Raw genomic sequence first — 14,546 nt, forward strand, 5'->3', positions numbered from 1 at the left:
ACAAATGGATATAAAGTTTACTTAGGAGCATTCTCCTTCCGCACAGGATAATATTTTCATGCATATCTGATGACTGCTTAATAGGATCTTGAAACTAACTATTTTTCGAATTGTACAATTACAAATAATTGGTAACATATAGGCCCAAAGCTAGCACGTCTCTAAGGTGAGCTTTTTGTAGTGTAACAGGAACCATGAGAGAAACATACGATATTTAAGGGAAGAACTAGAACTGATATCTTGATAATTAACTTGAAGGTAGCCTTGAGTATTTGAAAAATCCTTTGTTGCTGACCTGCAGCTCATGAAATCAGACAAGAATTGAGAAAACCACATCAATTTAGTTCATATTTGGAAATGAATAAATAATAGGGAAGGTCATTGCGTTTAAGATGCTCTATTATGCATTTTGTCAAACAGCCGGAGGACATAATCTGTGAATATAATATCACCATTAGTATATTGTGTAATAGCATTCCCACACAACTTCCATTCACACAAATCTATCTCCAAGTGATTACAACCACAAAATAAAATCACAACATAGATTAAGCTTCAAAACCCTAAACTCCCAATTACTCTGCTATGAATACATAGGACACAAGTAATGCAATAAATAAATATGATTGAATTCCTCTTAGAAATCAAAACACTCAGCAGAAAGAAGAAAGAATTCAAATCCAATTAAGAGAGAATTTTTTTTAATCTGGAGTTATTCCAATGCGCAATAAAGAAAGAGAAGGATTAAGGGAGAAGAGAGTACAATTTATACTACTATTCTTGAAATTTCTTGAGATTCATAGTGGGACAGAGGGATTCGGATGGGATAGCAAAATTGGGGAGGGGAAAAATGAACTTGAATTGTTCTAAGAGAAGTTGCGAAAATAGGTTTTGTTTTTAGGAATTTGAGAGGGAGATTTGGGTGGGAAGTTTTTGAAAATTTCTCTTTCTTTTGAAATTAGTATTTTTTTTGGCATTTGTCTATACATATCACTAATTAAATGTAGGTTTATTCTTAATTATGTGATATTTAAATCAAACGTTACAATTATTTCTGTCATTTTTCATCAAATGTTAGTATTTTTGCACATTTTTCTAATAAATGTCACTAAATGAACCTTTTTTGATATTTATTATAAATATCATTAATTAAATGTCGTTATAGGTCATACTTCCTGCAGTGACATCATCGCTAACACGGGAGGCCCTTCATATGTGAACCTCGCATCTTTCGTTGGGCATGAATTTATTTGCTCTATAGTGTTCCATCAAATCACAAGCAAGATTTTGCACGCGGAATTATCCTTGTCTAAGGGAAGTCAATTGGAACCCAGAAAAATTATACTGTATAGATGGATCAATTTATATATATATTCGATCAAATACTGTTATTTTCGATCGATTTTGGTTGTTTTTTTTCCGACCAAATACTATACATTTAGGTAGTGTGATTATGAATTTAGAATAAATCATCGACTAATCCACTTATGCTTAGTGTAATTATCAATTTATATAAGCTAATTATTACTAATACACTTCTACGTAATGTAATTATCAATTTACGGTCGAATCAAACCTAACATTACTTAAGGATACTACTAAAAGACTTATACTTAGTGTAATGTCAATCTATAAGCTAATTACAACTAATACACTTACTAATTACTATAAGCGACAGAAAAAAAATTCGTCAGTACTGTTGCGTTGGTAAACAACTGTTTTTTAGTAGTGTGTAGTATATATATATATATATATATAGTGTGTGTGTGTGTGTGTGTATATATATATATATATAAGTATTAAATATTATTTATTTAAAACCTCTTTATTATTTACACACACAAATATTATTAAATTTATATTTTAATTTGTATAAAAGTATTTTTCCGACCGAATACAGTCAGAAATATTGGATTATAATTATTTCGGTTGGTTAATTAAATATATATAATCTTTGTCTATCTCTCTCTCTATATATATATATATATATGTGTATGTATTTTATTTGTTGAATCCCCTTGACTTCATTATATGTAACTTTTTATATTTTGAATCTCCTTCGTAAATGTTCTAGCTTTGCCATTTACGTTTGGATATGAGTTTCTTGCCAAAGTATTGACACTTGTGTACATATATAAGGTTATCTATTTTAATCTTGGGACCAATAAAAATAATTCATTAGATAATTTGTCAGTTCGACATGACCCTAGATAGAAAGTTGTGGAAGTCGAGCATTAGGGTTGTAGGTTATAAGGTAGATATGCGTATTCCTACGGCGCGCCAGAGTGAGGCTAGTCTGTTAGGATTTTGTCTTTTTGCTAGTGATTAATGTTGAGTTCACATTACCCTTTTATTTCTCTTAATGTCGGGCTTTATCTACTGTTATTGTTTTATTTTTCGTCTATGTTCTTGTGATGCTATTATTTCTTTCTAAAGTTTATTGATGGTACTGATATACTGTCTCTTTTCGTCTTCTTCAGTCGAGGGACTATCGCAAATAGCCTCTCTACTCTTCGGAGTAGGGGTAAGATCTGCGTACACACTATCCTCCTCAGACCCCACTAGTAAAATTTCGCTGGGCGGTTGTTGTTGACCTAAAACCCAAGTTTGCTTTGTTGGTTTCAAAGTCAAGTTTTAAACCGCCACCTAGCAATAGCATCAACATGCTGAGTGCGTGTAGTTATTGAGTCAATGGCAGTGATTGACATGATAATACACAAGGAAATTATGGCATAATATTGATGTAATAGAAGGATAAAATTTGGGGCCCAGCCTGGTCATTTCTTCTTAATGTAAACAAATTTTTTGTTTTTTTATTCATCCTAGCCTCCGTCATTGTAGTATTACTAAATCAGCATAGAATATTATACTTTTCTGTCATATATTATACAAAACCTTTCTTTTAATTGAAACTAATATACAAGTACAAATATGGGAATTGGGACTTGTCTAGTACCCACGAAGAGAATCTAAGCTAGAACCTTTTCACAGACATATGAATATTTTATTAACTCAAGATCAAAGGTCGCTTTCATGATATATTATTTAAGTCTTTGATAAAAGGTCGCATGATAATTAAGAACCGTTCCCTAGGACGTGACTTAATTTTCTGGCAGGTGTCATGCACATGGATCTCTAATATTTGTGAAATTGCAAACCAACGAAAAGCACCACTAATATAAAAGGTGTGTTATAAACACTGCAAATGTATCCATCCACTTGCAAAGCTGAATATCTCCCCCAACAGGTTTTGGATTGATTATATATTCATAATAGGTTTTAGATTGGTTATGTATGCCAAACAAGTTTTAGATTGATTATGTATTCATAACAAGTTTTGAATTGGTTTTAATTTGTAACAACGAAATGTTTCTATAAATGGGTTGACCGATGAACCTATTCCATACTCTAAAACGAAGAAATAAATCCTCTCTTCTAGTGTTGTCATTCTCTTCTATTATTAGTCCTAGTTAATTACATAGTTCTTGCTATACACATAACTCCTAGATATGTTGAGTTATTGATCTCAACCAAACGCATTCTCGACTCACTTTATGAATGGCTATTATCTCTGCATGATTTGAGGAAGTAGCAACCATAATTTGTTTTGTTGAACACCATGATATGCCAGTACCTCCACATATAAATAAATAGCCTGTTTGAGATCGACCTTTATGTGGGTCAGAGAAATATCCTGCATCTGCATAATCTATCAGTTGTGACCTAGATTCATTTGAATAAAATAATTCCATATCAATGGTCCCTCGCAGATATCTGAATAGATGCTTAATACCATTCCAATGTCTTTGTGTTGGGAAAAAACTAAATCTTGCTAACAAGCTTACAGAAAAAGCTATATCTGGTCTAGAATTATTAGAAAGGTACATTAATGCCCCAATTGCACTAAGATATAGTATTTCAGTACCTAGAAGCTCTTCATTATTTTCATGAGAACGAAATGGATCTTTATTTATATCAAGCGATCTCACAACCATCGGGGTACTCAATGGATGTGCTTTATCCATATAAAAGCGCTTCAATTTTGGTGTACATTGATTGATGGACAAATATTCCATTTTTTAAATGCTCAATTTGTAAGCCAAGACAAAAGAAATTCCTTCCAAGATCTTTCATTTCAAATTCTTTCTTCAAGTGATAATTTGGCAGATTTGTTCACTAAGGCATTGCCGACATCAACATTTGAGAAGTTAAGATACAAGATTGGAATGTGTCGTCTCCGAGATATCAAATAAGTTTTTTTATCAGGGGGAGAAATACGCGTTATACTCTTTTTCCCTTAACCAAGGTTTTGTCCCATTTGGGTTTTCCTGGTAAGGTTTTTAATGAGGCAACTCTTAATGCGTATTACAAGATATGTGTACTCTTTTTCCTTCACTAAGATTTTTTCTACTTGGTTTTTCTTAGTAAGGTTTTAATGAGGCACATTATCTGTTAGTGGACATCCAAGGGGGAGTGTTATGAATACTGCAAATGGATCCATCCACTTGCAACGATGGATGTCTCCCATAGCAGGTTTTGGATTGGTTATATATCCATAAGAGGTTTTAGATTGGTTATGTATCCAAAACAGGTTTTAGATTGGTTATGTATTCATAACATGTTTTGGATTGGTTTTGTAACAACGAAATATTTCCATAAATAGGTTAACCAATGAACCTATTCCATACTCTGAAACGAAGAAATAAATCCTCTCTTCTAATGTTGTCATTCTCTTCTATTATTAGTCCTAGTTAATTATATAGTTCTTGCTATATTGCTTTTATTTTATAACAAGGTGAGCAAATTGTCTCCTTTTTCTTTCGCCCCATCAAATGGATTATTATATATTAAAATTGAGATGATGGCTAGCTTTCTTCTTGTAGAAGTCTCTACGTATTGTAAAACTAGAAAACTTTTGTCTCCAAAGAATAGTACTAGTAATAAAGCACAATCACAAATGGAACCCTAAATGAGTAAACTTTCCAGTTAGTCTCAGACGATAATTTGGAATTTTCATGTGACTGAGAATTGTATGCTTTATAAGGAAATAAAACGGAAAAATTAATTAACTTTCGAAGGAAATAACTGCTAGCAAGAATTCATTCCATTGGTTTAACTCAATTGCTTGTGGTCCCATTACACAAATTTAATTGACTTATCTAAAACTCAGATTATATTTTAGGTTAAACATTCATAATCAACAAGAGGTGTGATTGGAGGTTAGAATCCCCTAACTCTTAATCAGTGATTTAGATTAAAACTCTTTAGAATCGAGAACTTTTGATTTGGAGCATTTTAAATCCCGTGATAGACTTACTCAGACACTAGTTTGATTACAAAGTTTTAAATACCGAATGATTTTCATAGTCTTAATCACAACGACAACAATAATAAATAATCTAATATAAGAGACATACGCTTTTAATAAAAAAAAGATTTAAAGATTGGTTGATGGGTGAACCTTAGCTTTCAATTACATCAAGATTTACTGTTGAAGGACCACTTTGGGACAAGCAGTTACACGAGACCGACAGTGCAAGATGCAAAATAACCATCGGGACCAAATTGAGCTTCAACCAGGAAATAATTATTAATTAAATCTTGCATATAAAACATTAATGCATAATGCAAACACATATGAGAGTAATGTATGTATATATAAGAACACAGCGGAATTCAGTTTTGTGGTTTTCAGAACAGATGAACTGTAATTTATTTTTGACATGATAAGAAATATTATGAGGTAATCACTTGATAAACTTTTGATCAAATAATAGAAATCAATTATAATCGACGTCTTTCAAAAGTTACTACTAGTATTTAGAACGGGACTAAAAACTTAACCTCCACGAGTAACTAAATATCCGTATTTCTACGGATGACTAATTAATGACTTATAACTATATTAAGCTCTATTTTTTTACTTTACCTGAAAATCTGACATCTCGTTTAGGATGGGAGAACAAAACGGAACCTTTTGCACGCACACATTTTATGCATGTGTTTTTTAAATTTTCGACACAAGAGAAATGGGATTCCTATGTGAAGTATGAACAAACGAAATGACATTTTATTCTGGTTTGGCCACCACAAATAATTATATATGCATAAGAATATTTTGTAGTGCATGTATATAATATATTATATTTTTTTTTTACTGTATCCTAAAATCTGACATAAAAGATCAAAGCTAAACCACATGCTTACACACGACTATTAAAATGCATGTTTTTGTTATTTCCACTGACACTAAAAGTGAAAAGATAAAGGAATTGGACATTTTGTTCTGGTAGCTGTCACCGGTAGAATTGATGCATCAACTAAATCTCCATCCATGCACTTGGACTTATAATTTTGAAATTGCTCCTTTTTAAGTTGCGTTAGACACAAAATAAAACTTCTCCCTCTATTTGGATTCATATCAATGCACCACTAATTGATACTTAGAACATTGACTAGTGGAATTCCATTTGGCCCACAAAGTGAACTTACCTATACTTACAAACAATTTGATTTAAGCCAAAAGTCCCGTAAAGTATAATGACTTCTATTCTTAATTGAGAATGATAATAGTATTCTTTTCCTTTTTTTTCATTAAAATAATTTTAATTCTATTTTGTTTAAAATATTAGAAGGTCGAAATTTGTACATGGGAGAAATTATTTAATTTTCTAACGTGAATTTACAAAATGACAAAGCATGACGTGTCCCTGCACTAGAAATTTGACCTTTTGGTCATCTGTATTTTCTAAGAATATACACATAGTTCAATTACTTTAAAAGTGACAAACAATATTTATTTGAATTTAAGATCAAAGAGTATAAAGTTTAGTGATCCTATGTAAAATGAACTCAATATTTTGTGATAAACAATATAATGTTATAGATTTACAATAAACAAATTAATTAATTAGACAATACCTGAATATATAGTACCAATAATTGATCGCTAGCTGCTCAAATGACTTAATTTTCGAAAGCGGGAGTTTGAACCTAGCATCCAGGTATTAATTTTATATGCATGAAAATTCTTAGTATGGAACCTATATTATATTAATATGTTTTTAAAAAAATATATGTGACAGTCTAACTACCTGTGCTAGAATGACGAGAACCCGGGCTTGAACAAATGCGCAAATACACATGAACTCAAAGCTACAATTTTGATTGGATCTGGTCCAAAGACACATAAAGAGTACGTAGAAGCTAATTGAAATAAGAATAATTAAATGTTATTCTTAACTTAGGCCATTGGAATTCCTAGCAATTGTTGGAGATGAAAAATCCCTTAAACTAATCATTCATTTCACATGCAATTTACAAATGACAAATGCTTCCATCAAAACGAAATAACAAAACACCTTGGGCACACTGCTCGACCCACCCTTTCCAAAGCATCAAAAAGGTGAAAACGTAAATAAAACAAGGGAATTGCCTTTATGGTTGGGTAAAAGTGAGCAAAAGGAACCCAAAAATATACTCTCTTATTCTAAAAATAAATTTTTATTTTTATTTGTCACTTTTCGTATATCAAAATAATAATAATTTATTTTTCATATTTTATTATTAACATTAATTATTCATTCTAAATTATTTTTCAAATCCATTAAAACTATACACAAATTAATATAAATATTATGGTATTATAAATTTTATTTATTATCTTTTAAGGGGCGTGAAAGGTGAAAGGAGGGAGTACTAAAACTTTGACAATAAACAAACATTTCTTAAATCTCGTCGTGAAATATACGCGCCGAAAAGGGGATGCACCTAAAAGGATCCTCCTCTAGGTGAGTGACAGCTGACCTCTTAACTCTCAAGTGTATTTATGCTATATATCTTTTGCCTTAGGTAATTAATCACCGCCATTCTCGTGTCCATCTATTTTCTTCTCAACAAACATGGGCACCAACCTAGGGGCAAAGTCATAACTGGTAAACTAATAATTAATTATGACTAAATGATCCACATTTTTATTTTTAAATAGTAAACATTAAAATAATTAGAAAGTCTAATTGAAGAAATGGGAGAAGATGAACCCGTCGAACTTAGAATGTAACGGAAATGTTTGGTTTAGTCACTTGAATGAAATACAATAAATTATTGCCAGTCGTTGGTGAAAGAGAATTAGAAGTGATATACCTTCTTATTTCGGCTCAGTTTGGTGAAAAAAGTTTGCCAAAAGAGCAAGAGGCTACCAAACTTTTCATTTTTATTTCAGATGTTAGTTTACTTGCAAAATGAGGATTCGACTACTCTCTCTGTTTTTTTTTGTAATGCTCATTTCTCTGAATTATCATTCAGCTTTATGACACCATTCGAACAAACTCATTAATTTTTGCTTAGTTTTGTATTTATATTAGAAAATTTAATAAATTAATTACAAATTCAATAACTAAAAAAGAGCTATCTATTCAATAACAAGTAAGATTCATAAACTTTAAATTGTAACTCCGCCTCTAATTACATTGTCATATGGATGACGTTTTACAAAATATAATAGAAAAGGTATTTTAGAGTTCTAATTAGAATGGGTGTTTTAAAAAATATTCTTGTTTTCCTGGTTTAAAAATATATTCGAATGAATAAAAGGTTGTTTTAATAATATACATGTAATTACGCTAAAGAAATTAAAGAAAAAAATAAAAAGCAAGAAAACTTGACGTTTCTCTCGATCTCGCTCCTCAACTGTCATTCGGATTTATTCAATGTGTAGCGCGTAAAACGATAAGATTCGTTACAGGCGTTTGCAAATACCACTCGGGTCGGGTCGGGTCATACCAAGAAGCATGTCTGTTGTCACAGCAGCCAATAGAAAACAGCCACTCGAACAAACAAAACAAAAACAATTATATTAAGTATATATATAAATTAAAAAAGAGATATAAAAAATCACTTCTAAAATTTCTCAGCGAATAAGTGTCGGCTGCTTCTTTATTTCTTGGGTTCTGCGTTTGCGAATTCACTTCTATAAAAACCTTTTCCTTCTTACAAACAAAAAAGCTAGCATTAAGAACTTGGATCATGTATATATTTTCTTGGATTCTTTTCTCCTTTTTACATTTATAGTATATAGCTTTTAGTTTACACACCAATATTTGGTGTTGGAGCTTATTTTAGCTCCATAAATAAGAACACTGAACTGGGTTCAGCGTAAAATTTCGTTCCAAGTAATCCCATTTTGGAGATTTTCTCAATCTCTTCATTGCCATTTTCAGGTACTTTATTTTCAAATCTCGAGTTTTATTGATTCTCATAAAAGGGTTTTAGTAGTATTAGTTAATGACACTTTCTCTATCATGTTTTTTTTCTTTTTCTGAATGGCATTAATGTTGATGCTAAATATGGGAACACACATTTATTTGTATAAAGTTTTAATCTTTCTCTAATTGGGAAGTGTTAATACCTTAAAACTAGTACTTGTTTGTGATTATGTAATTCGCTCTGTTTTGCTGCAGCGCTTAGAATCTTGTGTATTTCGTTGATAATATTTTTGTTCAAAAAAAATGATTTGCAGAATGGTAAATGGGAGTGTGCGACAATGGATATATTCATTACTTACTATGTCGATGATTTTTAGAAATGAAGGGCTGTTTGTTAATATTACTTACCTTTTGAGTGGGGTGGCAAAAGAAGCAGGTCAGAATTTTTTGTTTTCCTTTTGGTTGCAAATTAAACAAAGACTATAAATGTGGAAATATGTTAAATATTTGATGCCATTATTGATGTGTTTGCAGTATGTTTGGATGGGAGTCCACCTGCATATCATCATGACAAAGGATTTGGTACAGGGGTTAATAGTTGGTTAATCCAAATGGAGGTTTGTACACCCACTATAATTTTGTTTCAGTTTGCACATTTTATATGACTAGAAGTTAGATAACTATTTTACTCGAACTATCCAAAAATGTTGTCGCATTCTTGTCGGATCTTCGGAATATGCACTAATTTTGGAATATGTGTCAGGCAACCGGCATTTTTGAAGATTCTGAGCAACTTATGTCCCAATTCAATTATTGGATTTTTCACAATTAATCATCATAATAGAGTTTTTGCTAGTGATTAGTGGGAAAAAAAGGAGCAAATGATGCATACAAATCTAAGGGAATACTTATAATATGATTATGAGGTTTTATTATCTGAATAACATTTACCAACCATGTTGCTAAGGGTACAACTTTGAAGAATATTTGAAGATGATATTTTGGAGAAAAGTGTTAAAATATCTCAGTTGAATGTTGGAAGGACAAGATGTATTTGGTATCTACTTTCAACAATGAAAAATTATATTTTCAGGGAGGAGGTTGGTGCAATAATGTCACCACTTGCCTTTCTCGTAAGAATACTCGCTTGGGATCGTCCAAACAGATGGTAAAACAACTCGCTTTCTCGGGAATTCTAAGCAACAAGCCTCAGTTTAATCCAGGTAGAGTTTCACCTGTTTTTATATTGATGGCTCTCATGAATAATAATTTTCCTATCTGAAATCTTATTTGAAAATTGTAGACTTCTATAACTGGAACAGAGTAAAGGTTAGGTATTGCGATGGATCATCCTTCACTGGTGATGTTCAAGCAGTCAATCCGGTAATATTAATTTAACACTGAAACTATTGATTCGTCCAAAACTACGATTCTCTCATGATCTCATAAAAATATCGTGGAGATTAAAATCCTCCACTTGACTTTTTTTTGTGATTCTGATGAGCATATAATATCAGATTACTAATCTTCACTTCAGAGGGGCAAGAGTTTTTCTTGCTGTTATGGAGGATTTGTTGGCAAAGGGAATGAAGAACGCTGAAAATGTACAGCCTTTTCTGCCTCTTTTCTCTCTTTCTCAGATGCTTAGACAATACTCTACTGTTGTTTACTGGCTCACAAATCAAGTTCTAATGGTAGGCTATTCTGTCTGGATGTTCAGCTGGCGGATTGACTTCAATTTTACATTGTGACAGCTTCAAGGCGCTCCTACCAATGGGTGCTAAAGTAAAGTGTTTTTCAGATGCTGGTTATTTTATCAATGTGTAAGCATTCCTATAGTATAGTAATATCCCGGTGTTCCCAAGACTTTCAAGAATTTTAACTAAAATTCTGCGCTTTATTGCAGGAAAGATATTTCTGGTGCGCCGCATATTGAAGAGTTCTTTGGAGATGTTGTCCGATTACATGTATGCTTCTTTTAAAATCCTTCATTTTATTTATAATGTGAACATCCTGTACATTGTTAAGTCATCTTTTTCTTTTCTTTTCTGTTTGGTGAATAAAAATGTTGAAAATCTGTAATTTTTTATCTCATTTTCAAGGAACTTCAATTTTCCAACAGTAATTGTGCCTAGAAAAAGAAGAAATAGTAAAGTCAATGGAGAAATTTACGTAAATTTCATTTTCATTTTACCTTATTTTGGCTTCAGGGTTCTGCCAAGAATCTGCCACCATCATGTACCTCAAGATTGAAACCGAATTTGGTAAGAGCAATCACTTTCATAATATTTGTTGTGCCTTTTACTTTAGTTTATGTTATGCCAATAATCCAATAATCTTGCAGTGCTTTTTCCCGCAAAATGTTGCTCAACACGTGCGGACACCACTTTTTCTAGTTAATGCAGCCTATGATTCATGGCAGGTAAGAGTATTTCTGAACTTCGCTTCTCTGCTCTATTTCAATCCTTGATTGTTTTGTAATTTTTGCCTTTTTTCTTCGTTAGAACTTGAGAACATCACCTTTCTGTGTTGTTGTGATGTATTACTGTATTAGTTAAATGATACAATACCTCACCTAAAACTGTTAAGAGGTAGATATGATGTTTGAGTAGGTCATCATGCTTTTGGACACTGATGTGGTAATTTAAAGTTCCTATGCTTGATATGGAGATTGTCCTTTCAAGACCCTGAACTGAGCAGATTGCCTCAGACATGAGACAAGATAGCTCCCTTGTACCAAAAGAATAGACCAAAACTGCTTTCCATGTGTGATTATTCTAAGACGATGGGGAAACATAAATAACAACTGAATGGAACAAGTCACATTGTAGGTAACACATTTAAGGAATGCAAACAATTTAATTGATTTGCCATTATGTACTCTTCCGCTCAAGAAATCATGTATATTGTTGGACTTTAGTATCTGCATATATCACTAAAGCTAAAAGATTTCTGATTATGGGATTTGGAATAACCTTGGAGTTCTAGCTTCCAACATAAACAGAGTGCAAAGAAAAAATTCACTTGTTCATCCGCTAACTTAGTACGACATAAATACCAGTAAATGTCAGTATAAAGCAGAGTGGAGTTACTTGCTCGTCCTGACTTAATATTGTTTGAATTCAGATAAAGAACATTTTGGCTCCTAGTGTTGCTGATCCCCGTGGGGTCTGGCGCAACTGCAAACTTGACATACTGAGATGCTCTTCCAGGCAGCTTCAAACTATGCAAGGTCAAGACTCTAAGCCCTCAATACCTCTATGCGGTCAATGCTTTCATTCTAAAATAGAAATGACACCTCATGAACTGCCGAACATTCGAAAAAATACATTTCACGAAGAGCTTTTGGTTCATGATGTCTGACAGTAAGACTCATTTCTCAGGTTTTAGATTGGGGTTTCTGAGAGCATTATATGCGCTTGGCCCTTCTTCATCAAGAGGGTATTTTATCAACTCATGCTATGCACACTGTCAAACTGAAGTTCAAGAAACATGGTTCAGGGCTGACTCTCCTAAGTTAGCTAACAAGGTAGGCAATTAACTCAACTCTAGCTTGTTCATTTCATATTCCGGTTATTGACATGTAAAAGTTCTTAGTTTTTACTTCTTGTCGGCGTAGACCATTCATTCTCAGTGTCCTATCGTGGAGAACCACTGACTGCGCTAAAAATCTCTCTTCTGCAGACAATTGCCAAAGCACTCGGAGACTGGTTCTTCGACAAAAATCCATTCCAGAAGATTGATTGCCCTTACCCTTGTGATAAAACTTGTCACAACCGTGTTTTTGATCCAAATGTTCATCCTTTTGATATTGATATGTAAATCATTGATAGAAGTAATTCTTTGAGATCATTGATGTGGAAAATCAGAAACTCCCAAAGGGAAATATAGAAAATATAGAATGAAAGAAGTTTGTATTGATTTATTAAATATTTCACAACAAGGGGAAAAAAGCTACCATAGCATAAAATTGTATGTTGCGGTGCGCTACACAGAAACTATGTATTCTTATGCAATTAGTATGCTAGTCTCAATAAAAGTGATTTTATACTTATTTGTGTTTCCAAATGGTATGTATCTATTAATTTTATCGAGTTCATAATTTTTATGCACTTTTTGAGGGCATTCTAGAAGGCACTTGGCACCTGAGTTGATTTATGCATGATGTTTCAAAATGGTCAGTCTGAAAGGATCTTTATTGATCTTGAGGGCATGTTTAGGGCATGAGCCATTGATTTAAGAGGTAATTGGGATGGGCACTTGCTTTTGATGGAATTTGCTTAGATAACAATTTTCAGGTGAGCAAATAAATGCCATCGTTAAAAACAAATTGATTACCTTATGAAGATCAAGCAATCCAACAAAGAACTAATGGCGGATCTAAAGCGGAATCTAAATGTTGATGTGAATCCAGTAACTTTTACTCATACCCTGCATATTATTAAGAAATTCATTAAATATGAACAAATATGTCATCATAAATTCCATAATTATTGTATATTAAATTGAGATGTTGTAGAAATCATAAACTGAAAATTCTATATCCGTCTAGTACAGTGAAGTCAGAGAAAGGTGCATTAGAGCCTGAAATCCGTTTTTCAATCTCGGTACTTGGTTCCAAATTAGCTCCACCTGTTCTTGCAATGTCGTAAGCATATTGAAGCATCTCTATATGAGATATTTTTAGTGGGATTTCACTAGGTCGTTAATGTTGTTGTTGTCGTCGTCTATATGAGGTATTTCAAAGGCTTTCAGCTCATGTTCAAGGAGGAAAAACTTCTTAATATTCATTTGTAGTCTAGTTAATTTTTCTTGGAGTTTTTAATTTGCATGCACTCAATCTCATGATGCCGAGGTGACTCCTAGAACTACTCCACACGCTTGTGAGCTTTCTTGGGTGCTCTTAGTAAACTTTTCATGTATGTTAATTGCTTAACATATGCTTCCCCATGTTGTTTTAATTAGGTTATACATTATATTGAGAGTGTTGGAAAAATAACTCACTATATTGACAAATAACAACTAATAAAACAAATATTGTATCGTGGCAAGCCGCTGTCTTGAAAGAGATTTTAGTCCGACTAGATCGTCTAGACTGGTCGCTCTTCAAAGTCCCACAACACTCTTAAATACGTGCAGTCATGACCGAAAGTTTGGGCAAATACAATTTTTCAGAAATTGAACAAGAGAAAGAGAGAAGAATATTTTTGTATTTGATAATTCACAAAAAGCACCGCCTTTTATAGACCAAGATGTGGACTGATACAAAAAAGAATTTTAATCCAGAGCAGTTATGTTACAAGAATTTAACACAAAGAGAATGAATTTGGATATATTCAGGTA

General features: G+C 32.6%; 1 protein-coding gene across 1 annotated transcript; it reads left to right on the forward strand.

Moving 5' to 3' along the window:
* The first annotated feature begins 8,898 nt into the window (after positions 1-8,898).
* On the forward strand, positions 8,899-13,257 carry LOC104241081 (pectin acetylesterase 8-like). Its single transcript, XM_009795995.2, has 13 exons — positions 8,899-9,218; positions 9,518-9,639; positions 9,738-9,820; positions 10,297-10,426; positions 10,507-10,586; positions 10,721-10,807; positions 10,902-11,026; positions 11,110-11,170; positions 11,414-11,467; positions 11,548-11,625; positions 12,330-12,435; positions 12,587-12,732; positions 12,888-13,257. The coding sequence occupies exons 2-13, from the start codon at positions 9,519-9,521 to the stop codon at positions 13,023-13,025; spliced, it is 1,209 nt and encodes a 402-aa protein (XP_009794297.1). The 5' UTR covers positions 8,899-9,218; position 9,518; the 3' UTR covers positions 13,026-13,257.
* Positions 13,258-14,546: the final 1,289 nt, after the last annotated feature.

This window comes from Nicotiana sylvestris, chromosome 8 (genome assembly GCF_000393655.2).
Source record: "Nicotiana sylvestris chromosome 8, ASM39365v2, whole genome shotgun sequence".
NCBI lineage: Eukaryota > Viridiplantae > Streptophyta > Magnoliopsida > Solanales > Solanaceae > Nicotiana > Nicotiana sylvestris.

Excerpts from the sequence above, each read along its gene's own strand:
- LOC104241081 (XM_009795995.2), top strand. The coding sequence starts at position 9,519 with ATGGTAAATGGGAGTGTGCGACAATGGATATATTCATTACTTACTATG. Across the intron at positions 9,821-10,296 it reads GTTGGTTAATCCAAATGGAG|GGAGGAGGTTGGTGCAATAA; the intron begins GTTTGTACACCC and ends TTATATTTTCAG. Across the intron at positions 12,436-12,586 it reads GCAGCTTCAAACTATGCAAG|GTTTTAGATTGGGGTTTCTG; the intron begins GTCAAGACTCTA and ends CTCATTTCTCAG.